The sequence below is a fragment of the Leptonotus elevatus genome, chromosome 5 (genome assembly GCF_054856555.1).
Source record: "Leptonotus elevatus isolate MCC_2025b chromosome 5, RoL_Lele_1.0, whole genome shotgun sequence".
In the NCBI taxonomy this organism is placed as follows: Eukaryota; Metazoa; Chordata; class Actinopteri; order Syngnathiformes; family Syngnathidae; genus Leptonotus; species Leptonotus elevatus.
Window position 1 is genome coordinate 23,566,731 of NC_141243.1, and position 27,197 is coordinate 23,593,927.

Genomic DNA, 27,197 nt, shown 5'->3' on the forward strand with positions numbered 1-27,197 from the left:
CCTTCCCTCTTAAAAATAACTATGTCATTGTGAGATTGATGTGTATAATGACTGGTAAGTGTACTGTGCGGCTTAATGTTTGCCATATTTTGGCTCTTGATTTCAGTTTGTTAGATAAAGGAATTAATAAAAATAAAAACGCACCAAAAATAATCGTAACAGGCTAAATATAACATACAGACGATAGGTGGCAGTAGAGTGTTTCATAAAACGCAAATGGTCCGACCCCCAAAGCTTTGCAGGAAGTTGCGCAAGACACATAGCTAGTTACAATGGCGCCTCTAGATCTGGATAAATATGCGGAGATCGCAAAACAGTGCAAATACCTTCCAGAAAATGACCTAAAGGTAACCAAGACATAATATGAACACATTCAGTAAGAAGAAGTAGTGCGCTTGTATTACTTTTGAGTAAGTTGTGGTTAAAATGTGCAATTAATTGAGCTTAGCTTAAGATAGCTTGTAGCGTTTAGCACAATGGCTTCGTCTGTGCGGTCAGGAAGTGAACATCTTTACCAGGCGAGGAGGTCGTATCTTCTATGAAACAGTTGGCATGATTACTTTTGTCTGCCGCATATTTGTAAAGATCAAATGATTAGACCTCTCTGTATTGACTTGATGGTGGTGACTGCCTTCTTGAGGTAGATGTCTGAACGTTGATGTTACAATCGCTGTATGGACTGCAGAGTCATGTGTTTATGGATGGGTAACGACCCAAGTAATTTTCAGTAACTGGGACACATGCAATGTCAGTGCCAGTGGGAAGTCAAATGACCAAAATCACACTATAATATGCTTCCATTCAAAATGTTATTAAAATGATTGTGGGCTGCATGATGCTGCAGTTTTTTTAATTGCTAAATTTGATTTGTCATATATGCCTCTAAGGCGATCAATATTGTTATGTATGTGCCTGTATTATGTATCTGTCAAAGTACCATTTGTTACCAGTGACCTCTTCTGGGTTAATGTCATGTAATGTGGATAAAACTACTGTCTTATAGAAAGTGCTCTCACAATGATTAACACATTTCACTAACATTTAAAACTCATTCAATCCCAGTGGCATATTGTCTTTTAAGAATCCAGACATCCATTCCTAAATGCAAATTCTTGTCTCTTTTTCAGTTTTTCCAAAATTGTTGATCACAGATCGGCCCAAAACTCCTGATTGTGTAAAGCCTAATATTCATAATCTTTTGATAATAAGATGCCCTATCGAGTATATACAATTTTGGTAGTTGCTTAATGCCAAAATGAATTGCTGTCTGTCTGAACCTCCACCACCTGTACAGTATTTTATTTTTTCTCTTACACAGCGATTATGTGACTACGTGTGTGATCTTCTACTCGAGGAATCAAACGTTCAACCTGTTTCTACTCCAGTGACAGTATGTGGGGACATACACGGACAGGTGACATTTCCAGACACAGAAAGCTAGTGAAATAAATGCAGTGCTTTTTTCCCTAGCTTGATGGTATATATGGTGTATAATATGTTTGCTAATATTAATTTTTCCCCCTTTCCTGCTAGTTTTATGATCTTTGTGAACTTTTCCGAACTGGTGGCCAAGTTCCAGATACAAATTACATATTTATGGTTTGTATTTAAGTTATATTACTCTAACTTGATAACAAATGTTCTTAAAGGTGTTTGTTGCCTTTGACATCATGTTGATAATAAGTCTCTGTTCTTTAGGGAGACTTTGTTGACCGAGGATACTACAGTTTGGAGACTTTTACCTACTTGCTGGTGCTGAAAGCCAAATGGCCAGACCGCATCACTCTTTTACGTGGAAATCATGAGAGCAGACAGATTACTCAAGTTTACGGCTTTTATGGTGAGATGAGTGTAAAAGAATGATCCGTTTTTAACCCAGTGTAATAAATAGAATAGTATAGTAAAACATTTTTAAAAGCACATGAACAGTAATAGTAGTGTTTATAATTTTTATTTGTTCCACAGATGAGTGCCAGACCAAATATGGAAACGCTAATGCCTGGCGTTATTGCACCAAAGTGTTTGATATGTTAACAGTGGCAGCTGTAAGTATTAGATTGATATTATATACAGTGGACCTCGATTGAAAGTGCAACTCACACCCCCAACCAGACTTTTGCTTCACCACTCACTAATATTTGAAAATGGCGCTCATAGGAGGACCGTTGGGCTTGCGAGTGGGGAGAAGGTTGGGCTGTGCTAGACAGCATCAGTGAAAACTACCATCTAAATAAATGCTATGCTACCACAAGCTATGCTAAATAAACTAACCAAATACTATGCTAACAAATCACAACCCTGAAAAACGATATAAAGATGTTCGCAAACGCTTCAATTTCTCTCACTCCAACTTGGTAAGGAGGGATGTCTCACACTACTGTGCTGTCGGGTGGTAGAGCGACAACGTCGGCCTCACTGAAGTGGGTAGTCGGTGCTTGTGAGGATAGTGCCACACACACATTTTGTTTTTATCCCATATTCAAGCTTTCAACAAACATGAGCTAAAATGCCAAAATAATGACCAGGTCAGGTAGACACTAGGCATGGGCCGATAATAGATTTTGACGGTGAAACCGTGAGCAAAAATATCACTGGAGAGCTATTTTTAGAACAGACTCATGTTGTCTGTAAAGGACAACGGGTTTATTTACCAAATTTCTGTCAATGTTGGAACTCTTATTTTCTAACTTCCTCTTTGGGCGGAAGATTATTTTTGAAGGAATGTGTAAAGGGAGAACGACGTTGGAGACAGCAAATTGATCGTGAGAACAAGACATTGGAAGAGTTAATAATAGGTTTGCGCACGACAAATCCAACATTTTAAGATACTTAGTCCGGTTGAAAGTGGCAACAAGGTAAATAACTGATCTTATCTTTCATTAGATTTATGTGCGTGTTTACTTTTTGAGTTTAATTATCCTAACCATATCTGTATGGAGGTAAAGTGAACATGTCTAATTGACGGCATCATCCCCCCCCCAGCTCTTATGGTTGTAAGAGGTTTGTGTATTAGACAAGGAAAAGGAGAATTTAAAGGAAACTTAAGCCCACCAGTAAAGCTTCATTATTTTAACCGACGCTACATTGTCCTTGGGGACACAACACGCTTGCACACTTATTTATTAAATAACTTTTTATGGACAATAAGCATCGCCACTTATCCCCACACTTCGTCCCTTCTCCTTCGTGCCCTACTGCACGTGCAGTCATTGAAGGAGAAAAAGGTTAATTGAAGGCAATTGACTTCAAATAGGCTCGTTTACACAACTCTATTACCGGTGACAGACAGTGTTAGCGGTTATTGAAACCTTGACTTTTTAAAATCACGGTAAATCGTCAAACCGGTTATTGGCCCATGCCTAGCAGACACCCGCTTATACCGTCTAGCAGCAAATAAATAAATAAAAGTTGATTGGGTGTTGATTTACTCTTATAACAGATTTTTTATATAAAGGACAGAACTAGGTTCTAGGTTCTGTTTTTTTTACTGGCGCTCTGTTATAATGAACAGACAGAGACTGGTACACAGATTTGCCGGATGTGCCACTGTGCTTCAGATATACAGTACACACTAGATCTGGATAACAGACTTGGCCATGTTGGCAGGGGAGATGTTCCCATCAAAGGCAATGGAAAGCATGGACCTCAGCATCACTGTAGACACACAGCTCAAAATGGCCGTGTATATGGCTGTTGTTTAGTTTAGTTTGCATTGATGTGTACATATCACTTGGACATTCTATGTACTGATCCATTACAGATTTTTTTCTCTGTAAAGTGTTGTATACTGTACAGCTGTTTTTTGTGAAGCCCTTCTCTATGGCATCCAATTGTAACAGAGCTCAAAAAAGGAAGAACACTAACCTTGCAGCTCCTGAAAGCAACCAGCTGCACGCTAGTTTGGTGGGAGGCAACCCCTGTTTTTTGTTGAAAACACATATTGGAGGCTTATCAATGTTTTCATCCAAGAATTTTGGGTGTTAAAGGAAAAAAAATCATGAAGACAATGAGAAAAAAACAATACTGCAGGCTAAAATGGCATTTTCATAACTTTCAGACTGACTGTCATGTTAAAGCAGGGGTGGGCACACTCGGTCCTCGAGGGCCAGAGTCCTGCAGATTTTGGATGTTTCTCTTCACCATCACAGCTGATATATGATCAGCTCATCAGCAAGCTCTGCATAAGCTTGGTAACTATCCTGTTGATTGGAATCAGCTGCGTTGCAGCAGGGAAACCTCCAAAACCTGCAGGACGCCGGCCCTTGAGGACCGAGTTTGCCCACCACTGTGCCAAAGCGTCCATCCCTTTAACAACAGCTGCACAGTTGTTCTTAAACTATTGCTGCATTAAATGTTTTTCTGCTTTTCCTATTTTCACCAGCTGATGGATGAACAGATCCTGTGTGTACACGGAGGCCTCTCGCCTGACATTAAAACCTTAGATCAAATTCGGACCATTGAGCGCAACCAGGAAATCCCTCACAAAGGAGCCTTTTGTGATTTGGTTTGGTCTGACCCCGAAGACGTAGACACTTGGGCCATCAGCCCTAGAGGAGCAGGTTGGCTCTTTGGTGCTAAAGTCACAAATGAGGTACGTCACATCTGTTTTTACACCAGACATTACTATTTGTGGGGAAGATAATGTTCATGTCTATTACTGATGGGTATATTTGGTAGGCAGGGGACATTTCTCCACACCTAAAACAAAGTTGTTAATGCAAAAAAAATGCTAAATGAACAATAAGCATGCATCAGTGGACACAACCTAAAACTACATGCACCCATTCCCCTTAAAGTTGAGATGTGTAAACCTAAATAAAACACATACAAATATTTGCATGCTGTTTTTAACCTATATAAAGATGAATGCAATATAAAGACAAGTTATTTAAAGTTCAAACGTCATTGTTTTTTTGTTTTGTTTTTAATTTCCAAAAAAAAGCTGGGACGGGCGCATATTTACCAATGTTTTGCATCACAGTGCCTTTCACAACAATTAAGAAGCACTTGGGAAATGAGGACACTAATTCTTGAAGCTTTGTAGGTGGAATTGTTTCCCATTCTTTGTTGAGTGCAACTTAACAGCCCGACCGTTCAGAAATTCAAGCCGTTTTTTCTAGGGATGGGGACTCACTCATCCCTAGGTTAAAAAAACGATGTGTAAAACCCGAATATATTTATAGATCTTGCATCGACATATGGATGGATGCCTTGGAATTAATGTGCCCATCACTATTGTTTACAAAGTGGTAAACCTTGCCCCATTCTGCTTGTGAACAACAGCCTATTAGGGATGCTCATCAAATACCCAATCATTATACTTACAGTACCTGTATCCAATTTACCAGTCCACATGTGGAATGTTCCAAACAAGTCTTCTTTTTTTTTTTTTGCCTACCTCGACTTTCCCATTCTTTTTGTTGGCCCTGTCCCAGCTTTTTTGGAATGTGTTGCAGGCATTAAAATCAATATGAGATAATACTGTATTTACAGAAAAACAAACAAACAAACACAATACTGTTTTTTATTTACATCAAACCCATAACCTCTCGACTGTGAGTCCGACATGCTTTCCCACTATTCCACTGCTTCTATTATGATTATTTGAAGAACAATTGTTTCAAGTCGTACTGGAATTTCCTCATTTATACATTATGTTAATAGCAGCTTTTAAATTGCTGGGATTTTAGCAAAAGACAGGTGTTCTCACCTGATGATGTATTGTTCTTTTCTTTCCCCCTAATTCCTAATTTCCGGGGTTTATCAAATCCCTGCAGTTCGTTCACATCAACAATCTCAAGCTGATTTGCCGGGCGCATCAACTGGTCCACGAGGGCTACAAGTTCATGTTTGATGAGAAGCTGGTCACGGTGTGGTCTGCTCCAAACTACTGCTATCGCTGTGGCAACATCGCCTCCATTATGGTCTTCAAAGATGCTAACACAAGAGAGCCAAAGCTCTTCAGAGCAGTGCCTGATTCTGAAAGGGTCATTCCACCTCGGACAACAACACCTTATTTCCTGTAAGATAATGAAGTCCTGTACATTTAGTTGTTGTTTTTTTTCCAGTGCAAAGACACCAAGGAGAGTGGTGACAGCACTTGTGAGTCTGTATGACTTTTGTAGTGTACATTTAAAGTATTTACAGTGCCAACTATAGTTTATTGCCCCCCCTGTACATTTAAAGCCATGTATCTGCAGCTTAAATCTGAGGCCCCCTCACTCAACCTGGAAGTTTGCGAAAAAGTACAGACGCGTATGTGTTATCAATATAGGTTAGTTGTGCACATTTAGCATTATCCATTGCATTACATAAGCGTTTCAGTGATGGATGGAAACTAGATGTCAATCAATCGATATTTCTTTGTTAATGTTTGTTGCAGTCCAGTCTCAATCTCTTGATCCTTCTTGCTCTTTCTATCCCGTTCTCCTTCTGAATTGAAAGTACCATGCGACCACTAGATGGCTCAAATAGCAGGCCGTTTGATATTTCTGTAATGAAAAAAGAAAAAGAAAAAAGAACACAACAGCCAACTATAGAATACTGTACATTGACATACGGAAGCTTAATGTTGCTACCTGAGCTGCTGTTTTAGTAGAATTGTTTTAATTTTAATTTTATTATTTCACTGAAGCAGTGATGCCCTAAACTGCCTCTCAGACTTGCAACTCCTCACAGATGTTCAGTTCTCACTTGGGGCTTAAATCACAAAGATATTTCACAGCTAAGCAAGCTGGAATCTGTGTGCTGAGGTCATCTGACCATTGTAAAATGTTCATATTTGCTGATCTCTGTTTTACTTTACAATAAAGATTTTCTCGTCTGAACTAATTCCTGTTGTAGTGATTTGGACATGACAGTTTTATAATAGCTATCTTGGCATAAGAAAATGACAAAGCAACAAAAAATGTGTACCATACATTGTGGTATGTTTTAAATGTGGAGTAGGCTATGATCTTTATATTTTTGTCTCATTATGGAATTAAAAGTTGGTGGGGAGTCCTGGGAAGGGGTTATATTTTTTTTCTCCCCAGGACAGCTGATAAAAAAAAATTAAAAAAATTCTGGGAAAAACTAGACGGGTGGCAACTCTAGGGGTCGTGGAGGGGAGTGGGGCCCGGTGGGGTGCCTGGTGGAGAAAGGGCTAGGGCATTTAGCGGCAGCGGCATGTGTCGTGGTATCAGCGGCGTAATTTACGCTTATGCCGCGGAGTATAAACCTAACATAAAAACAAAAACAATTAAACAATAAATTAATAACATACAAACAGTAAACACTATCACATACCAGACCAATGTTGACATTCGTGTCACAAACTCACGCGTATACGCGCACACACAATATATATATATATTTAAAAAAAAAGATACAGTGGCCAATCACTGGTGAGCTATATATATATTTATACCGTTATCGTTTCTATGTAAGATAAATCAAACAGAACATGGTCATTTAAACTTTAGGTACCTATCTATGTTTGTGATTATGTCATCATAACATGCACAACACTAAAGCAATAGATATCTATTAGTAATGGACATAACTTTATATGTCTTCTAAGTAAAGCTGGACAAATATACATATAATTGTATCTACATATACAGTGTATATGGCAAACGGTTAATAAATGGACAGAGCTTATATAGCACTCACTCACTCACTCACTCACTCACTCACTCACTCAAAGGGGCTAGTTACCCACCCATGTATTTATCTCTAATCCATTTACAATAATACTTAAGTTAGGGGAATAATTATAGATATGAACTAATATGACGTATACTTTTATAATTTAACCCCCCAAGTCATATCGCCCCTACTTATAGTTAGGTATGGTATGTATATATGGGTAATTGGAGGGAAGCTGAAATAATACTGGACACGGGAGCGAATGTTGCTTTTACCTTTCCCCCCGAGAGCAGGCGCATCCTCCTTGTTCTTTTCCACGCCCCTCTCCAATGAACAGGCGGCGCAGTCGTGACGTCATCGGTCATCGGTCATCTGTGTTGGTCGATTACGTGTAGCTCACAGACCCGGGTTGGCTAGCTTGACAGACGGAAAAGCGACGACTTGGCTACTACAGCAACGACACATCTGTTATTGGAGCGTAAAAGGCAAAACCAGCGGGCACGAGAAAACCTCACCAACTAAATGTGGAGTTGTTAGGGTAAGAGAAAGTCCACTCTAAAGAGCAACCAAGCTAACAATTGCTAACCATACACGGTCGTTGCAACGTTAACTTTCATTGTTATGACTAGCGTCTGATCGCTTTAGTGCTAGGTGGCTAGCTATTTAGTCAAACAATTTAACAGTCCACCCACATTATACACATCCAACTTAGTCGTTTTTAAAGTATGACCAACAAAATCCCGACAACCAAGCTAAAGCTGTCACCTGACATTTACATATCTGGTTTCGAGTTAAGGATGTGCTCACTGAAACGGAATCAGCAAATTCTTCAGCACTGTTCATCAAGTTATTCCAAAAGCCCTCGTTACCATTAATCTGAATTTAGATATCTCGTTCCGTTCTTTGTGCAGCATGTAAAATACAATTCATTGGCAAGTTCTACTTAAAATAACAGGGACATGGTTCAGAGGTGACATTGCCCAAAATATAATTTACCATATTTTCAATCTATTATGGAATTGCTAAATAAAACATTTACGTGTATGTTGGCATGATGCTGGTCTTACAAAATCGCTTCACTGCAATTGCAATCCTAAAAATGACCCTGCTGTCACACTACGCAAAAGTGTATGTTTTAAAGTGTGATCAGATTTGTCATATGAAAGAAACATCTGTTTCTCTTTCCTCCCCAGATTAAGCGGAATGGCAATAATAATGTGTTCTTCATTTGAGGGGTACCGCAGAAGGACACGTGTTTGTTACGCAAAGAAGCGATGAAGTCCCTGCACCGTATGGTGTTCAATGCCCTTTAGAAGCTTCTGTTGAGGAAGTCGCTGCTGATAGACATGTTTGCCAAGCTCAAGAAAAAGATTGCAGAAGAGGCAGCCACGGCCCCACGGAGTGGCATTCGTTTACCCCGCACCATCAGCAAGGAATCCATCACTTCAATGGGAGCAGACTCAGGGGATGACTTTGTAAGTTCTCTTTTAAGATTATAGTATTTTGAATGGCCCTGTAACGTTGCCTGTAAGTTCATACAGTTGCCGTTTCTCAATATCAAGAACACAGAGTACGTTCTTGTGACGCAATGAGTATGCATTATCTCGCATTTTTGTAATTCATTGCAGTTATATCATGTGACTAGATTTCAATGAATTATTTCGACATTTCAAAATGTGTTTGGACAACATACATAGGTTAAAAACCTTACTTACATCCTTGTGATCTCGTGAAACGTCATCAATGGTGGCCCAAGTACTGTTCCAATCAAAAGTATGCATAAGCCAAGACCACACAGAATTCCCGGATGTTGTTCTTTTTTGCTTTTTTTGCTAGCTTAAACCTAGGATGCATCGGTTGTTGCTTGGCTGGGAAAATATCCCAAGATGCATTTTGTACTTCAAGGAACGATTGGCAGCTGAGGAGCATCACGTTTGTATCCTCCCCTTTTATGAGTGTAAATAATAATTTAACGTGTAAAGCACAACTTTATTAAATCTAGTCCTTAAATTTTATTAATTTTTTCTTACAAAACTTTGTTTAACTGCAGTTTACAATATCATATCTATTAATATATATTAAATACTATATACGCACACATTCAAAGATATTTTTTATATATGTACCACAATTTCAGGAGAATCGGACAAAACCTGCAACTCACATCAGTGTCTTTCCAGAATATTTTTTATTTTTTATTAATAACCCTAAATTGGATACATCCCATGTATAATTTCAAATGACACTTCTTTAATATATTACTCGTAATTATATAACATCTAGACACGTGGTACACAGTTACGGTAATGCGGCAGAACCAGGAATCTCGTAGTAAGAACAACATCTGGGTATTCCGTCTGTTCTTGCATTTGCTTTTTGCGTACATTCAATTGGAACAGTACTTGGGCCAGGACTGATGACGTGTCACGAGATCACAAGGACGTAAGTACGGACAAGAATGCATATAGAGAAACGGCTATTGTCAACAACGTTTTTGAAGCACTATTTTCAAAAAGAAACTTTCCGTCTACATACAGTATAAGATGTGTAACGAGAGCTGAATGATTAATTGCTTTTGCAATATAATTGCGATTTGACAATTTTCTACGTGGGTTGCCAGTTGCCCATTCATTGGCGCTCAATATGATAAGGTGAGTGATCAAGAAGTGCAGTCCACATTTACATATCATGTTTCATGAAATAAGTGTTAAAAACACAGATTCGTTAGCATTGCGGGTTTAATCTGCATTTTAGTTTGCGTCTTACTGGTATATTATGTACTTTACACCACACGTGTGGCAGACTTATGTTGTCATTTGTGAACCCTTACCGAACTGCAAGTCCAGGGTTGGAGAATCCAGGTCCAGAAAGTAAAAAACCTGAAACTCTTTGGCTTTAGCTAGAGGTGCTTCTACTCAACAGGTGGAGACAAGCTTCTTTAGCTGAAAGTTGAGTAGGAGCACCTGTGGCAGGGTTTTTACTTTCTAGACCTGGATTCCCCGACCCTGCAGCACGTCAAAAGTGTCTAATAAATTTATACCTGTAGATAAACAGGCTTTTATATTAATTAATGCTTCATTTGCCTTTATTTTATTATCTTATAATTCACAATAGATATGATATTGTTTGTTGTAATAAAGAATAATAAAATAAAAACACATTAAAAAGGGACCTTGAAAACAAATCATCACAAATTAAATATCAATTGCAGTTTTGAGGAAATGAACGTCTAATTAGATGATTTTCCAAAATCAGTCAGTCCTAGGCGGCACGGTGACTGACTGATTAGCACGTCCGCCTCCCAGTGCAGAGGACGTGAGATCGAGTCCGGGCTTCGACCTTCCTGGGTGTTGTTTGCATGTTCTCCCCGTGCTCGCGTGGGTTTTCTCCCGGTACTCCGGTTTCCTCCCACATTCCAAAGAAATGCATGGCAAGTTAATTGAACACTCCAAGTTGTCCATAGGTGTGGTTGTGAGTGTGGATGGTTGTTTGTCTCTGTGTGCCCTGCAATTAGCTGGCAACCAGTTCAGAGTGTACCCCGCTTACTGCCCAAAGCCAGCTGGGATAGACTCCAGCGACCCCCATGACCCTTGTGAGGACAAGCGGTTAGGGAAATGGATGGATGGATGGACAATCAGTCCTATGTAGAGCTGTAGGAATATACAAGTGTGTTGGGCAAATAATCCACTAAATAAAATCTAGTAATTTCTTGTTATTACCTCAAACACATTGTCTATGAGATCACTTCAGATAATCCATTATCATTACTCCTGGCAAATTCTAAAATATCTAAATATTTACACTACAGGGCTCCAGACTGACCCTAAATGCTGGTATTTTGCCCTCAAATTGTAGACAGTGCAACTATAACTTACCTTTTCTGATGTCGTTGTAGGAGTAATGTCATATAAACTAGCCTCAGTGTTTTGTCATAATCTGCAAAAAATCAGGGTGTCTTGCTCACAGCCACTTTTTCAGAAAAAGCTCATACTTAATGGTAGTAATTTTTTTTAAATTCAAGTCCAATCATGCGGGCAATTAAAAAGTCACATTTCCAAAATAGTCCTGATTCATATTTTTGTTTATTTTATTTAACACATCTTGACACTCACCACAAGTAAACTCGAGTCTTGGAATAATGGTGACATTAACCCTTGTGAAATAATACAGTAACCGGTCTGACAGTTAATTGGGTGTGACTTTTGTAAACTAAAGTGATGACTTAAGGGCTGGACTGTTGCATTCAGTGTTTGCCATGCATCAGGATGTTGTTACCTGACTCTTTAAATGTAACACACCTCTTGATTTTTTTCATATTACTTTGAAATTCTGTTTTAAAAACTACAACAAATAAATCTTGCTCATTTTGCTGCTTACCTGTTTAAAACCTGTTTTTTTTTATTTTTTATTTTTTTAATTATTATTATTTTTTATATTTATGTGTTCACTTGTTGAAATGGTGCTGTGAATGTGCTGATATTGTTCCAGGTAAATACTGTCATATTTATGAAGACGATTCTCCATGATCAGGCTATTTTCCCAAATTAGCATAGTTATCGTTTTGCCCTGCAGTGGAAGGTATATTCCTAAGGCTGTAGTACAGGCTCAACTCACCTACATAAATTATTTAGAGTTGTCCAAGCAATGATGCCAAGCGATACATGACTCTATATATTTATGGAATCATGCAAGCGTTAATATTTTTATATTAAATGTATGCAGTATGTTGGTTGCCATTTTAGAATACCGGTATGTAAAAAGTCTAAAAGTGGTGGTAGTAGAGTGGATTTTGAGTTTAAAACTGCTGCTCACTTTCAAATGTAATACTGTGCCATCTCTCTGTTCCTAGGCATCTGACGGTAGCAGCTCCAGGGACGACCTGCCCGCCCAACTGCTCAGGAGGAACGATCAGATCCGTAAGCTAGAGGCAAAGCTATCAGGTGGGACATTCAGTCTATCGTTACATGATGGGACAGGTCTTGAAACGTAGGTTAAAGTAGAAGTCTGCAAATACCCTAAATCAAGGGAATTCAATGGAAATTTAAAGTGGTCCAATTCAAGAAAATTTGTTGAAGCAAAGGTCTGAAAGATTATTATGTGTAACTGTTTATTGTGGTGCTATATACATTTAAGTAGGGCCGGGCAATAAATCTAATTAATTTGATACATTGCCATTTTAAAAATCGAATCGTTGAAAATTTGCTAAATCGTGAAATCGAATTTTGTCTTCTGGATTATTTAAAGCTATTGTTTTTATGTTCTGTTACATCCAGATGTTTTTGTGACTTGTAGTTTTGCACAAGTGGCAGAATGCTGGATGGGTGGTTTACAAGACATGTTTAGTACATAGCTACCAACTACTTAATTGTGGCATTTAAGAACAAACTATGAATGTTAAGTTTATGTTAATACTGATCTAGAATCAGTATACGTTATTGTTGTTGGAACGTTTTGCACAGGAATTTTTTTTAAATAAATTAAACATTTAAATAAATGTTTGTCGGGTTTATTAGATTTAAATCGATTTAAATCGTAATCGTCCTGATTGACGCTAAAAAAGAGATTACATTTTTTGGCCGTATCACCCAGCCCTACATTTAAGTATACTAGTTGTTGTATCTACATCCGCAAGTAGTTAATAACTCAGTCATATCAAATTAATTTACTACAATTCAAAAGTCTTTTGAATTTTTTTTTTCTTGTCATGTAATGCAGAAGTACCATTAAATTAGCAAGTGACAAGTGTTCCCAAAAATGACCGTCTGTCAGAATGCTGGAACTTGTTGGAATGGCCACTTCAACCTTAGTATGAGGCACTAATAATTATGAGGATCAGTTTTTGTGTCAGAAAAAAAAAGCCTTTTTGGACAATGTTATTGTGTAACGCCTATAGAAAATGTGGTTAGAAAAAGTCCTTCAAAGAACTCATCATCATCATCTTTTTCTTTTTTTCATTGTACGCACATGTACACAAACTTTGACCTCTACTCTACTGGGGAGCAGTTTGGGGTATCAGTTTCTTGCTCAAAGACACCACAGCCATGTGACTGTCTTCAGCTAGGTTACCCATGGCAGCAGTTGACGATCTTAACCGCTTGGCCATATTGCAGTAAAACAGTATAACTTCATTATTTCTCAACAGATCTCATCGGTGCATCAGTTCAAATTTTTCACCAATAATTTCGTATTAGGCCTGGGTGATATGGGCCAAAATTCGGAACACAAAAATTGCATCCTTTCACAGTAGGTAACGATATTTATCACAATATAGAATTATGGGTAAAACTATTTCCAATATACTGTATAATAATTTAATGAATGAATAATTTTTGAATAGGTTAATTACAGTTGCGCATGAAAGTTGACAAACGTATGTAAACTTGAGTGCACTGTCTGGTGAGAAAAAGGCTTAATGTCGTTAAAAACCAAACTAGGGGGGGCAATTGTTTTGATATTTTCAGAGGTTGATAGTGACATGAGTAGCGATGTGGATTTTGGTGACGATTCATAGCATTTTTGTGTCGTTAACCAACGTTTAACTTTTGTACATTATCAGTTGTACTCATAAGTTTACATACCACAAGGGTAGGGAAACTCTCAAGCACAATTGTATATACTTACATACTCAATTAGAATAAAAACAAATATTAATTAGTATAACATTAACTGTGCAAATCTGGTCAGAATTGAATGTTAGCACTCATTCATGTCAATGAATCAAAAATAAAGAATAAACCTGCTGTTTTATATAAAACATTAACCATCAAAAATAGGAGCACCTTTACTATAGTCCCTTTCAAACGGGCATTAAACAAAACATTGAACAGGAAATACACAGTCTGAGCCATAGTATAGCAGTTTTATTTTATTTTATTCAGTTACATGAGTTTACACGTTATAACCCCTGCAACGTTGAATCGCTGTCATTCATTACGTCATCTGAAACTACGCTATGCAAAATGAGATGACTTACATGAGCAAATACGGTCAAGCTGTATCTCCCCGAAAAAGGCGCGACTAAAACCTGTGTGGTGCTACCAGTGCAAAAGTTAGTGTAGAGCCCTGAATATTTTTTGTTTGCACTATTTTGCAGCAGAGTGTGCTGACTTTTAATTTTGATTCGAGATTTGCACAATAAATGTAGTAAGTAAATGTATTCTTTCAAAAAAAAAGAAGTCAATATAGCTTCTATAAAAGACTGTGTAAACCCGTAAGCAAATTATTTATAAAAACAAAACCAAAAAACAACTGAATTCTATTCCGTGATATATATCGTTACCGTGAAGGGATGCAGTTTATACCGTGATATGAATTTTAGGCCATATCGCTCAGCCCTACTTTCAAGTTCTGCACACAGTACGTTTGCCTCACAGTTCTGAAATTTGTGGTTCGAATGTCGGCTCCAGCCTTCCTGTGTGGAGTTTGCATGTTTTCTCTGTGCTTGCATGGGTTTTCTTTCCGTAGTTCAGCTTCTTCCCACATTCCAAAAACATGCATGTTAGGTTCACTGAACACTCGGATTGGTCCATCACTGTGAATGCGAGTGTGCCTACTTGTTTTACACATGTGCCTTGTGATTTCCTGTCGATTAATCCATAATGTAAACCACCTCTCGCACAGTCAGCAACCGTTATTCGGCAATCGTCAACAGTTGGGACACCCTTCCGTCATCATCATCTGTCAATATTTCAAGCCGAACCGCATTGTAATCGTCAATCCGTCATTCATTATTCTTAAGCGAAATGGGCGTCCGTCAATGTAGGGGTGTGCGATAGAGACGACGTATTCAATATGAAGTATGAATTTGCCCAAAGGTAGAAACTGGAACCCTACTGTCAAATTGCGATAGTTGATTGATTACATTTTTGTATCCCATTTTGTGTGCAGTGCGTACTGCTCCGTGTGACAGAATTTCCCAAGATGTATGCCTCCATCACTTCAAGCTGAGAGTGGATGGCTCAACATGATGCAACGGCAAAAGTTCTGTTTGCATCCGGTGTCTACATAGCATAAGTCCCTTATCATGGCCTCCACTGCAGCGAAAATGTGCTGCGTTACGACGGGGACTCAAAGAGAAGTTATCAGTGCTGTCGCAAAACAGTGTGCTGTTTCTACCCCTAGATGTCAGTAATGCTTTGGGCATGGATTTCATTGCTGGCATGACAAAGTTAGGTTTGAGAAAAAAAGAAGAAAAAAAACCCAAAGAGATCAAGACGTACTGATTACGGACGAGGCTTTGTTGTGATATATTGCATAAAAATGCACTGTCCTTTTCTATATTAGAGGCCTTGACGACTTATACCACAAAGGTTAAAGAAAGGTTTGAGAGAAAAGAACAATTTTTTCCGGAGAGCCTTGTAATGTGCTCAAAAATGAAGGTTGCTGATTGGAAGAAGAGGACACCTGTGTATCTGAAATCGATTGCTCTTCATAAAGTATTTGGATGTCTGTCAAATTAATATGTTAAAATAAACAATACCAATTCAATTTATGTGATTCTAATTAAATTTTTAATGTAATCAAGTTTAGCAATTTAAATTTAAATCTAAATTATATAGAATACATTTCTGGTGGCACTTAGTTTTGTTTTGTTCTGCTGTTTTATTTCTGAGTGTTTGTAAATGCATTACGGCACGCGACTCATGGGAAAGGAAGGAGGAGGGCAAGTGGATGGGAGGAGTTGAGGCAAACATTCGAGGTTGTTGCTCATCTCGGCAAATTCGTCTGACGCTGTTGTTCTTTTTTCACCGTCGGCTATGGCCAACAGAAGCTGTTTGCGTGCTAAATTCTAAGTTGTTATAATAAATAAGATGAGATAACCAACCAGCGTCTGCTGTCAACGTACTTGAGAGATATTACACAAGTGGGCATCTGTCAATGTTTCCCTCATTCGTCAGTCAATGGCCCGGTTATTATTGATGATTACATTGATAAGCAAAAACCCACTTCCGGCATTTCTGAATCAGTCAATTTTTTAAAAGTTTTTCGTCAATCATTTATCGTCAACAAAATGAGCGTCCATCATTGACTGATTCACGGACCTTCCAGTATGTTGACGGAAGGCCCACTAATAGGTTATAATGTTACCTATGACGGTTCTTGGTGGAAAGAAAGTTTCAGAACTTTGAAGGTGATTTGGCTTTTTTGTAAATACTGTACATTCTTGTGAATTTGATGTTTTAGTGTTTTGTTTGTTTTATTCATTTTTTCCTTTTGGACACATTATTACAGGTTACATCGATCATATCATATCATTTGCAACAATGACATCCAAAAGAAGGGTGACGGGTAGAAGCCATGGCTTATTAGTAACCCGTCCCCATCGATTCTTACTATACGCATCAGTCATATACATTGATTATGACTGCACACTCCTTGCTCAGTTCATCTTGAGTAATGTCCGTGTAGAAGTTGCAGCCAGTACCAATCATTTGGAATTGGTAAATCGGTTCCTGGACGCCACCAACAGGCCCACCCAACCAGGCGAGCAGGCAAGGCGAGCGCATGCTCGTTCACCAGTAGCGTCTTCGCTGACCTTGGATCAACTTTCACACATGTTGTGGCTTCTAGAAGAGTAGATCGGCTTGCATTCTGCCCATTGCATCCACAGCAATGTTCACTCCATTCTGGTCAGCTCAGCCACCGGTCCACCACTGTTGCCAGCATCCGATGATGCTTAGATCGTGATACTCCTGAGCGTTCACCAAGGCCAGCCCACCCGGCGGAGTAGCCCCTGCTAGCCGCATCTCGGAACCATGTTCACCAACCCCATTGTAATTATTTACAGCAGATACATTGCAGCCACAGTACAACCTTATCACGACAGCCTTGCATGTTACAACAAATGTACAAACAGAAATAGAGCCAGTCAATGTTCTTACAGGAACAGCAATGCATGTAATCAATGCAGTTGTATAAACAAGAGTTAACCTTGGCAGTGTCAGCAAGTAATCTTATGCTATATTTACATTATTCAAATCATAACAGCTCCAGTTTTGGGTTAATTAGAAAAATGTTACAATAGTTTCATTTGGGTAAGACATAATCCACAATTTAATGATGTGAGTTACTGATAGTAGTTATTGTCTCTCAAACTCCGCCAATTTTTCCATTCTTTTCACGATCCGTATTTTCGTCTCTTCTTTAGTTTGAATGAAGATCCGACAGTCTTTTGTCCATGCGTTCTTGATAAGTCCATTCTTTCTCAATTGTTGCGCCCTTCTGGCAATGTAAGCATTTCGTTTTGTGAGATTTTCATTGACGTAAACATGTTTACCTTTAAGCTTGTAAGTATCTCTGAAAAGAGCAATCTTTTTCTTCCTGTCAACAAACCTGTTCAGAACTGCCGGTGGTCGTGTCCCCCCAGTTGCAAGCAAAAAGCACATCTGAACGTGCGCTGGATCCACAATTAATCCCAAATCTCTGAGTTGAGTTGTCACTTGCTGTCTCGTTCACTGAAGTTTGATAAGAATCAACTGCACTTGTGATGGCCCCGAGGGCCGCGGCGCGGTTTAATCTGGATACACTGTAACTATCACATCGTTGATTCGAAGATTCTGTTCCAAATCGTCTACTTTTTGTTCCAAGGCGACAATGGGTCAATCTTTTTCTTGTGTCTCTTTCTTCAACTGCTGAATTTCCTACATAAGTGGCTCGATGCTCTTTTTCATTTCAAGTAATTCGGTGACCCTTTCTTTGAATTTTGCAAAAGAAGATTTTTATCTCCTCAGTCTCGTCAACTCTTTTCCAAGGCATATTGCAACAATGTAGTTAAAAATCCCAATGTCAACAAACTAGTTAGAAGTCACGAGCGAGAGTGCAGGAGCAAGTACAGATGCGTCCTTCCTCTACAGATGCGTCCTTGATTTGAGTGTAATATTAGCTTTGATTAATTTTAGTTTGTTCAAATATGACAAAAGGTAAAAAATTGTGCCAAATTTCAATGGCTCAGTGGTAGAGTAGTCGTCTCCCATCCGTGAGGATGTGGGTTTGGTCCTCTCCCTTGGTGACTATGTCGAATGTCCTTGAGCAAGACACTGAACCCCGATTTGCTCCCCAGTGGACCTGGCAGCGCTATGCATGGCAGCAGCCGACCATTGGTGGGTGAATGAGTTTTAAAGAGACTGCACAATAACTCTCTAAAATATAAAGATTCGTAGGACACGTGTACGCTCACACACTACTTTGTTTGTTCGACAGCTTCTACTTTGGCTCGGCACAAAAGCAGTCAGTGAACTTGACTCTCAGGAACGGTTCTTGTGTCCTCAAAACGTGCTTTTGTGCTCTAAATTTCCCCGTACTTGTAATTGTGGCACAAATCTTAACGCCACACTTTAGCCTAAGCCTACAGCACGCACAATGGCACGGTCGGTGACTGCTCCCATATTTTTTCCTGTCAAACATTTCAAAACATAATATTATTAAATGGTATTGATATTGATCATGTATCTGGTGCGATACATATTAATATTGAATTATTGTCAAGCCCTATTTTGTTGTCTTGTAATAATTGTATTTATAATTATCCCCTCTACTCAAATAGAGTAGAGCCTTGAGATTTTGATAAATGCTGCTTTTTTCCCTCACAATAATAACTTTCTTAAATAAGAAAATCATTAGGTTTATTTTTCATTATTTGTCAATCACATTTTCCCTTTTGTTTTCTCCTTTTGTTCTCTCTATCATCTTCCTGTTTTCTCGTGTGTATGTATGTGTGTGTGTGTGTGTGTATGCGCGTGTGCCATTGATATTCTATCTTGTCCCTGCGTCTCAACAACACTAGACTATGCTGAGCAGCTGCGAATAATGCAGAAGACCAAGGAGAAGCTTGAAATTGCATTAGAAAACCATCAGGATTGTACGTACCTCTCCTCTCGCTCCCCTCCTACCAGTGAGCTTCTTTTCTCTTAACTGTCAATCAGCTGTATTAAATAACTCATTCATTCTTCCCTTTTCCCCAAAATCAGTTCTCACATTTCCTGTGTTACGATCAGATGCTTTGTAAATGTTTTCTGTGGTCATGTTGAAGAATCTTGAAACCCCAGATCTTTTTATTCTGACAGTTTATTCAAGTCATAGTTAATATTTTGGGACAACAAATGGCTATATGGTTAAGTGGTGCTCTGCATGCTTTGATATACTGATTGCTTTTTTCGCACAGGTGTTTTGAGATTTAAATGTGAACAGCCTTCTGAATGCTACATTGATGTGTGGTCATGAGCCAGTGTGTAAGCATGCAATGCTTCGTTCTCTTCTGCCTCTGCCTTTAAAGCAACACATTAGCCCCCTTTAACTTTGTGACGTTTGTCACCTTTCAGTCTTCAAACATAAATAATGAAATTTGATTTTTTTAAATATTTTTTTATTTTGCAAATAATCTACACCAAGTGGGACACAATCGTTAAGTGGAATGAAATTAATTACATTTTAAACTCCTTTTTTTTTTTTACGAATACATAACTGAACAGTAGGGCAATGTGAAATTATTCACCCCCTTTTCTCCCAGTGCAGCCAACTGACTTTAGAAGTTCCCTGATAATTTCTGAATGACGAGATTCAATGTTGACCTAATAGCTGATGATAATAAATAGTCCACCTGTGTGTAATCTAGTCTCAATGTAAATGCACCTGCTTTGGGATGGTCTCTGATGTCTGGTAAAACAATAATGGGGAGCAAACAGCATCATGAAGACCACGGAACACAACAAGCAGCTAGGTCTGGGATAAAGATGTGGAGAAGTTTAAAGTAGGATTAGGATATAAAAAGATTTCACAAACTTTAAACAACTTGCGGAGAATGGATCATTCATATTGAAATGGAGAGAGTATCAGAAGCAAAAGGTGGTTCTACAAGGTATCCTACTTTTCATTTTTTTATTTGTAAAGAAGTTTAAAATATTGTATACATTTTGCTCCTCTTCACGTTTGTGTTCTACAAATCCAATTGTATACAGTATCTTTGTTTGAAGCCTATAAAATGTGGCAAAAAGTTCAAGAGGGGGTTAATACTTTTGCAAAGCACTGTATATCTATGTACTGTATATCTGTGCGGTAACAAATGGCACCGCGCTGCAGACCGGTGGTTGGGGACAACATTAACATAGTGTAGTGCAGCTGAGCTTTGTGTATGATTAGTTTGTAAGTCACTTTATAAAAATTTGTCCCAGCACATTTTTTGTGAATTGCAATTTGAAACATGAATTTTGACAATTTGTTCCTGTAAAGCATAATATGTACAGCCTCTCCAGTATTAATTTGCAAGACTAAATAAATATTTTTAGTCTTGCCCTGATGAAGGCCTACAAAGGCCAAAATGTGTAGGCACATTTTTAATCAACTGGCCACGTTAAAATAAAAGCCTTTTATTCATAAGTACTTTCAGTTCCTCAGCCTCCTGTTTTCTGCTGATCGCTCCACTGAAGATCACCAGAGTGATTTTTTGGAGAAAAAAGTCCAACACATCTTATAGACTTACCCCTGCATACTCTCATTGCCTAAATATTTTTAGATTTTTCCAATCAACTACCTGCATAAAAAAAAAATGTGAGGAATAATGAGAACTTATTTTATTCGTGTGTAAAGGGTGCATGACATCAGCTAAATTACATTTGTCAAGATACAATCATTTCATCTCAGACAAATCACATTTCTGTAATTGTTGGATAGCTCTTCCAATGACCTGACAAGTATGTAAAAAAAACAAACACCTATTTAAGCAGTTTCTGCATTAAGGGATCCATCTACTATCAGTATAGTCTTCACACAAAATCAAAAACATTTCCCCGTCCCCCAATATTTCTTTGACATTACTGCTTTTCTCATGCTTCTTTCCCCCCACCATGACTTTAATGTTTCCATTACATAAAGTACCGATACTTGGTTATTTCAAGTGACTCTCATATGAGTGTTCAAATCATTGCACGTCATGATGGTAGAACACATTTTCAAGCTACTGTCAACAGCAAAACGGGTCATGATCAAGTGTGGAGAAAGCATGTATGGCATTTGTCAGCCTTTGCTTTGAATCATGTCACAGCCTAATACTTTGACTTTTCAAATATGGCAACCGTTTCTTTCCTCTTTTTGGCTTTTGCTTTCTCAGATTTACTTCCTGCTAGCTGTCAACTATGTGTTTTTTTGTGCCATTTGTTTTACTTTGTCTCATCTTTTCTGCCTAGCTTCCATAAAAAAACTTCAAGAGCAGAATGAGTTTCACCAGGCTAACAGAGCCAAAATGGCAGAAGGGATGACTCTAGCACTGGACAAAAAGGACCAGGTAAATGTTAATCTGACCTATACATACATACAGGGCTGTGGTAAAGTATTTGCCCCCTTCCTGATTTCAGATATCTATATTTAATTTTTTGCATATTTATTACAAATGTGTCAGATCACCAAACCAATTAATAGCTCAAAAGACAAACAGATTACATCTCAACAATAACATTTTGAAATGCTTATTTTATTTGTTCAGGGAAAGCAAGACCAAACCAAACAAGTGAAATCAAGGGTGTATTCAGACCTGCACTGTTTGGTCCGATTTACACGGACCAGAGTTCGTTTCCCACGCTGATCCGGACCTTTTGTGCAGGTCTGAATACACACAAGAGTCCTGGTGCAGACCAAACAAGCGGACTGAGACCCACTTTTTGAGGTCCGATTCCTAACTTACTCTGTGCAGTTCGCTTCGCAGTCTGAATACAACACACGGCTGATGCGCTCTTACTGCAGGACATATGCGCCTTTTTGGTCTTAACAAGCCACCGTAGCCAAGCATCGCAGGGGGAAATATTGCCCAGTAGTGAATATTGTGCTAAATTCATTCATAATCATCCGTATTCTGTTTAGCCACGCTGCTGTCAGCATGTTGTGATGGGGGCAGGGCACGTAGAGAGCAACTGCTCCTCCGGTTACTGCACGCAATCGACGACGCGTTCCAAATTGTCGCGGAACCTCCGTTGAATGAGCTGCTCTTGAGGCTCGCAAATATCTTGCATCTAATAACGCGACAAATATGCACAGCAGTAATGCAGCAAGTCGGAATGTCATGTTTTCGTCTATTTTCGGGTTTAGTTATGCGTTTAGCCCTCGTCATTTTTGTCTAATGGGAGCACAGATCGTCACGCGGGTCGACTTGATTACGCAATATAGTCCACTTGCAAAAAGCACAGTGAGAATATGAACCGCACCAAAAGTCTGCTTTTGGTCCGGACCAAACAAGTAGACTAAAGGACTTTTCTGGTCTGAATACATCCTAAGTGTTCGTGAAAGTGGTGGTGAATCTTTGACAGGGAATTTTGTCCAACTGTTTTTGTCCTATTGTTCCCCTTCCCGACCAAAGATGTCAAACGCCTGACAGTTTTACTGTATGCCTTATAAAATTGTCCTATAAGATCATCTTTTAGTCTGAAGTGTGTTAAGGGTGAATTTGTCTGGATAACTGGGTCCGACGCAGGTCAGTTCTGACAATTATTTCAATATTTAGAACCCCAAATTTTCATCTGTGTGGGGAAAGCCGATTACCCTCAAATCATTTGATGCCATGAACTGTGACATGAATGGATTGTTTGTAGCCACTCAAAGAAGTCTCCTTACCGACGAACAAGGAAATGGCGGATATATAAAACAACATATGTCCTACCTCATGTCGTTATAGTGGGTTCCCCAGATGGTAAAAAGTATTTCCAAAACAAGACTCTCCTTACTGATATCATTAACACTCAGCAACCATTAACACATGCCCGGAAGTGTCTGCTTGTCTTTGCGTTTGTGAGATTACGTGAAATCATGTGAAAGCTCTGCCTCAGAAGACTGGATTCTTGACCAGTGGTAGAACAGAATCTATGTGTGGTGTTATGTGTTGAGATTATCGGAGCAGACCACACACAATACGACCAAAACACAATGCTTCATTTTCTATCTTTATGTGTGGGGTCTGTTAGAGATTAAAAAATATATATTTTAAGATTTGAAAAATCCTCATGTGTGTGCCAGGCCCAAGTCATTGGAGTGTTTTCTCTCGTGAAATGGCAATTTAAGGTCATTCCACAGCATCTCATTTGGTCCAAACTTGACTTCTCCACTCCAAAACCTTATGTAGCCTTTTTTGAGCCACTTAGCAGTGGAGTTGCTGGTTTGTTTCAAATTATTGTCCTGCTGCATAACCGAAGAGCGCTCCAGTTTGAGAGCATAAACAGATGGCTGGAATTTTGCATTAAGCATTTTCATTCATCAATTCATCGATCCATCCATCCATATGTGTCAAGATCTCCCTGAAAGTTCCAACCCGAGCTAAGGAGATGGAAGTTTGGGCTTTCCTGCTTAGGTTTCTTCCCCACAACCCAGTTCCATTTCAGTGGACAATGTGTATGGAAGAAGGATGTCGTAACTTTACATTTTCATTTTTGATTAGTTCTTAAGTAGTATTTCCACACCCATCCAGGAGTTATACAGGTGAGGTTTACAGATTAAATGTCACATCTGTCATGAGTTTTTTTTGGTGACACTTTGGAATAGAAATGTGGTGCACAGGTCGAAGGTTATCGTCAATCAAACTTGACTGGCAGTTATAAATGCTGGGTGGGACTAGTTAAACGGAACTAAGTTTTCTGAAAACAGTGGTTGATCACTGTTAACTCGTGGTTTAAGTAGGTGGAATCTAATATCTTTGCGAAAGGAAAAAAAAAACCCATCTGAAATCAGGAAGGGTGTGTATGCGTCTTCTTGGCACTCTAATTACAGTACATACGTAGCCACAGTCACATTTTTGTGGTCTGAATGCATCATTGTTGTCTATACTTTAACCACAGGACTGGATGAAGAAGTGGGCTATTGTGGAAAAGGTAAGCATTATGTTGTGATCATCATGGTTCATTATTTTAAATACAGTGTTCCCTCATTTATCGCGGGAGTTACGTTCCAAAATTACCTGCAAAAGGCAAAATCTACAAAGTAGAGGCTCACCTTTTTTTGTCTTGTCTTGTTTTGGGGTGGGATTTACACCTCTATTAAACCATTATGACCCCACCCATGGTTTCTACCCTTCTAAACACTTGTTGCACTTAATAAATGTAACTTTTTGTGAAAAACAAATGCAGAGCTGCTAATTATTAGCTGCATTCATACTCACATACTGCACTCCGGCAAGCCCACACGTGGGCAGAATATTATTTTCGGGGTAATCTAATTCCGTTGGAGGAACTGCGCTAAATTAATAGTGCTGCAAAGTCAAGCTTTTGGTCACATTGCAATAACGCGCTACAACTTCAAGTGTATTCTCTCACATTGCAACATCATAGCAAGGGTGATAGAACTGACATTTACTTTAACCCATTAGGGTCTAAAGTGCCTGGCAAAACTTGTCTCTAAAACCTATGGGTGACTTAAGAGTCCCCCCCCAAAAAAAAGTTTTCCTGGAAATTCAACAATCTTATAGATACATTTATATCTCAGCTCCTGGAGCAGATAGAAACATTTATGTATGTATGTATGTCACTGTCGACTGGTTACACTGATTCGAATTCCTCCCGCGCTGTCAGTTGCATCATTTATTTCATAACTCCCGCAAATCTGCGTCAGCCATAAACACTCGAATAAAACTCCAGGACATGCTATGAGGCCCACGACACCCTCACGTGTATATTCTGATGCATTTAATTGGCTAAGAGACAAAGAATTGGTCAAAACAATACAAAATGACATATTCGCTTTCCCGGCTTTAAAGGGAGAAGAGCACTGATGCGCTCCCGACTTTAACGGTAGAAACGCGTTCGCGCACTCCCGGCCTTAATGGGTTAAGAGAACAAATTGATTCTCTAAATCATTGCTGTCACACCATGACAAGTAATTGACATGGCTGGGAGGTCACAGTTTTATTTGCAGTCCACATTTATAGTTTCATTAAGTGAAATGTATACATACACAATCTTGCTCAACACATTCATGGTGCAGGCTGAAAAAAAACTGTCAAAAGCAGTGATTACAATTATGAAGTATTAAGAGATTTTTGTGTCATTTTGCTTTTTATGCAAAGTGTGGTGTCTGTGACAATCGCTCTGATTGGCTTTTAGCCACTAAATGCAAATCAGTGCATGAAAAATGCATTATCTTAAACTCTGCAAAACTTTGCTGTTTACTTGGAATTGGTCCTGCGTGTGTTGCGGATGTGTTGTGGTTATGTGTGATTTTTGTTTCATGGAACCATGACTGTGTGTCATGGAAAACAGTTTGTGCTCGTGCGAGCACTCGCTCATACCCGTGCACGAACGTGCGCATGTAAACGTGCTCCCAAACTTGCTCCCAGCAATGTGTTCTGTGGTGGAGAAAAATGTCAATTACATTTCGGAGTTACTAATTACATTTACAGGGCAGTAACTGAGTTGTGTACTTTTAGTAGAAGTCATTTGTATTTATAAAAAAATCTTTTTTTAGGGTAACCTGCCGAATGCCGCACGTGGGTGTGGTCAGAAATAAACGGTTTAGTCACAGTGCCACGAGATAAGGAGTCCAGTGTGGGCAGTTAAAGGTAACGAGCGGAGCACGCTCATCACCAAGGCAGCGGACGAGGACGATGATGTGGTGACAGTGGTGGCTGTTGACTACGTTAAAGTTTTTCTTTTTACCATTGTGTCTAAAAATGGCATCACATTGCAGCCAAAGGTACGATCCTGGTGGATTCATGTACCTTGTAGATCTAGATTTAGGAAACCCGCAAAGTATCGAGGTAAACCTGCAGTTATGGTCGTGAAGCCGCGTTAACCCAAAAGTGATGTAGTGAGGGAACATTGTATTTTGTCATTTTACTTCACTTGATCATTTCCAAAATAACATTCAGGAGAAGACTGCCTTATCAGCAAGACTGGATGAGATGAAGGAGCAAAGCTTGACACTCTTCCAGAAAAGAGACGATATGGATGAACTGGACGGCTTCCAGCAGCAGGAACTTGCTAAAGTTAAACACATGGTACGTTTTGTATGTGTAGAATACTGATACTCCCCAACCTATTAGGACTTAAAGGGGGATAGAGCAGTTACTATTGAATATTTTTAGAATCGATTATCCTGTCGACTAGTCCATCTAGTCATCAGATGGATTAGTGTCAAACATCTCATTGATGAGATGTCATTGATTGCAGTATCAACTTTCCACCAATAGAGGATGCAATTATAATACACTGTGAAAATGTCATGGGTAGTTTAAATACAGTAGAATGGGGGTTTATGCAGATTGGAAATGTCTGTGTGGATGGCTACATGGTGCAGACGAAGCCTCTGTGCAAGAAATTTATGTCTACTTATTCAACTTGGTTGATTTGTGTTTTTTTTCCCCAGCTGTAAATTTCCCCAGCCAATTTAAAAGGAAAATACTTTTTGTCATACTGTCTTTGTCGAAACTGCCATGTCACGACCTGTCTGTAGTACATGATAACTATGTGATTAAGTCAGCAGTCCCTTGTGCCTTTAAGTTGATTTGCAAGAAACTACACCTGAGGAAACCTAACCAATCAGAGAGAAAATGCTTATAATTTTTTGTGCACTTGCAGTCACACTCATAGTGAGCTCACAAGTGT

At 38.9% G+C, this 27,197-nt stretch overlaps 2 protein-coding genes across 4 annotated transcripts in view; both read left to right on the forward strand.

Moving 5' to 3' along the window:
- Positions 1-241: 241 nt before the first annotated feature.
- On the forward strand, positions 242-6,827 carry ppp6c (protein phosphatase 6, catalytic subunit). Its single transcript, XM_086076070.1, has 7 exons — positions 242-347; positions 1,319-1,414; positions 1,534-1,599; positions 1,699-1,840; positions 1,966-2,045; positions 4,382-4,591; positions 5,778-6,827. Exons 1-7 carry the CDS (start codon positions 273-275, stop codon positions 6,024-6,026), a joined length of 918 nt encoding a protein of 305 aa, XP_085932196.1. The 5' UTR covers positions 242-272; the 3' UTR covers positions 6,027-6,827.
- A 1,161-nt stretch (positions 6,828-7,988) lies between these two features.
- golga1 (golgin A1) overlaps positions 7,989-27,197 on the forward strand; it is a 33,134-nt gene continuing 13,925 nt past the window's right edge. Inside the window, exons 1-7 of one of the 3 annotated variants that reach the window (XM_086076541.1) lie at positions 7,989-8,167; positions 8,823-9,104; positions 12,479-12,569; positions 19,412-19,519; positions 21,807-21,904; positions 24,438-24,470; positions 26,462-26,590. In XM_086076541.1, coding sequence (XP_085932667.1) covers positions 8,976-9,104; positions 12,479-12,569; positions 19,412-19,519; positions 21,807-21,904; positions 24,438-24,470; positions 26,462-26,590 — 588 coding nt within the window. In that variant the 5' untranslated portion in view covers positions 7,989-8,167; positions 8,823-8,975. The remainder of the gene's footprint in view (positions 8,168-8,822; positions 9,105-12,478; positions 12,570-19,411; positions 19,520-21,806; positions 21,905-24,437; positions 24,471-26,461; positions 26,591-27,197) is intronic. The other 2 variants (XM_086076542.1, XM_086076543.1) reach the window with 2 other exon arrangements.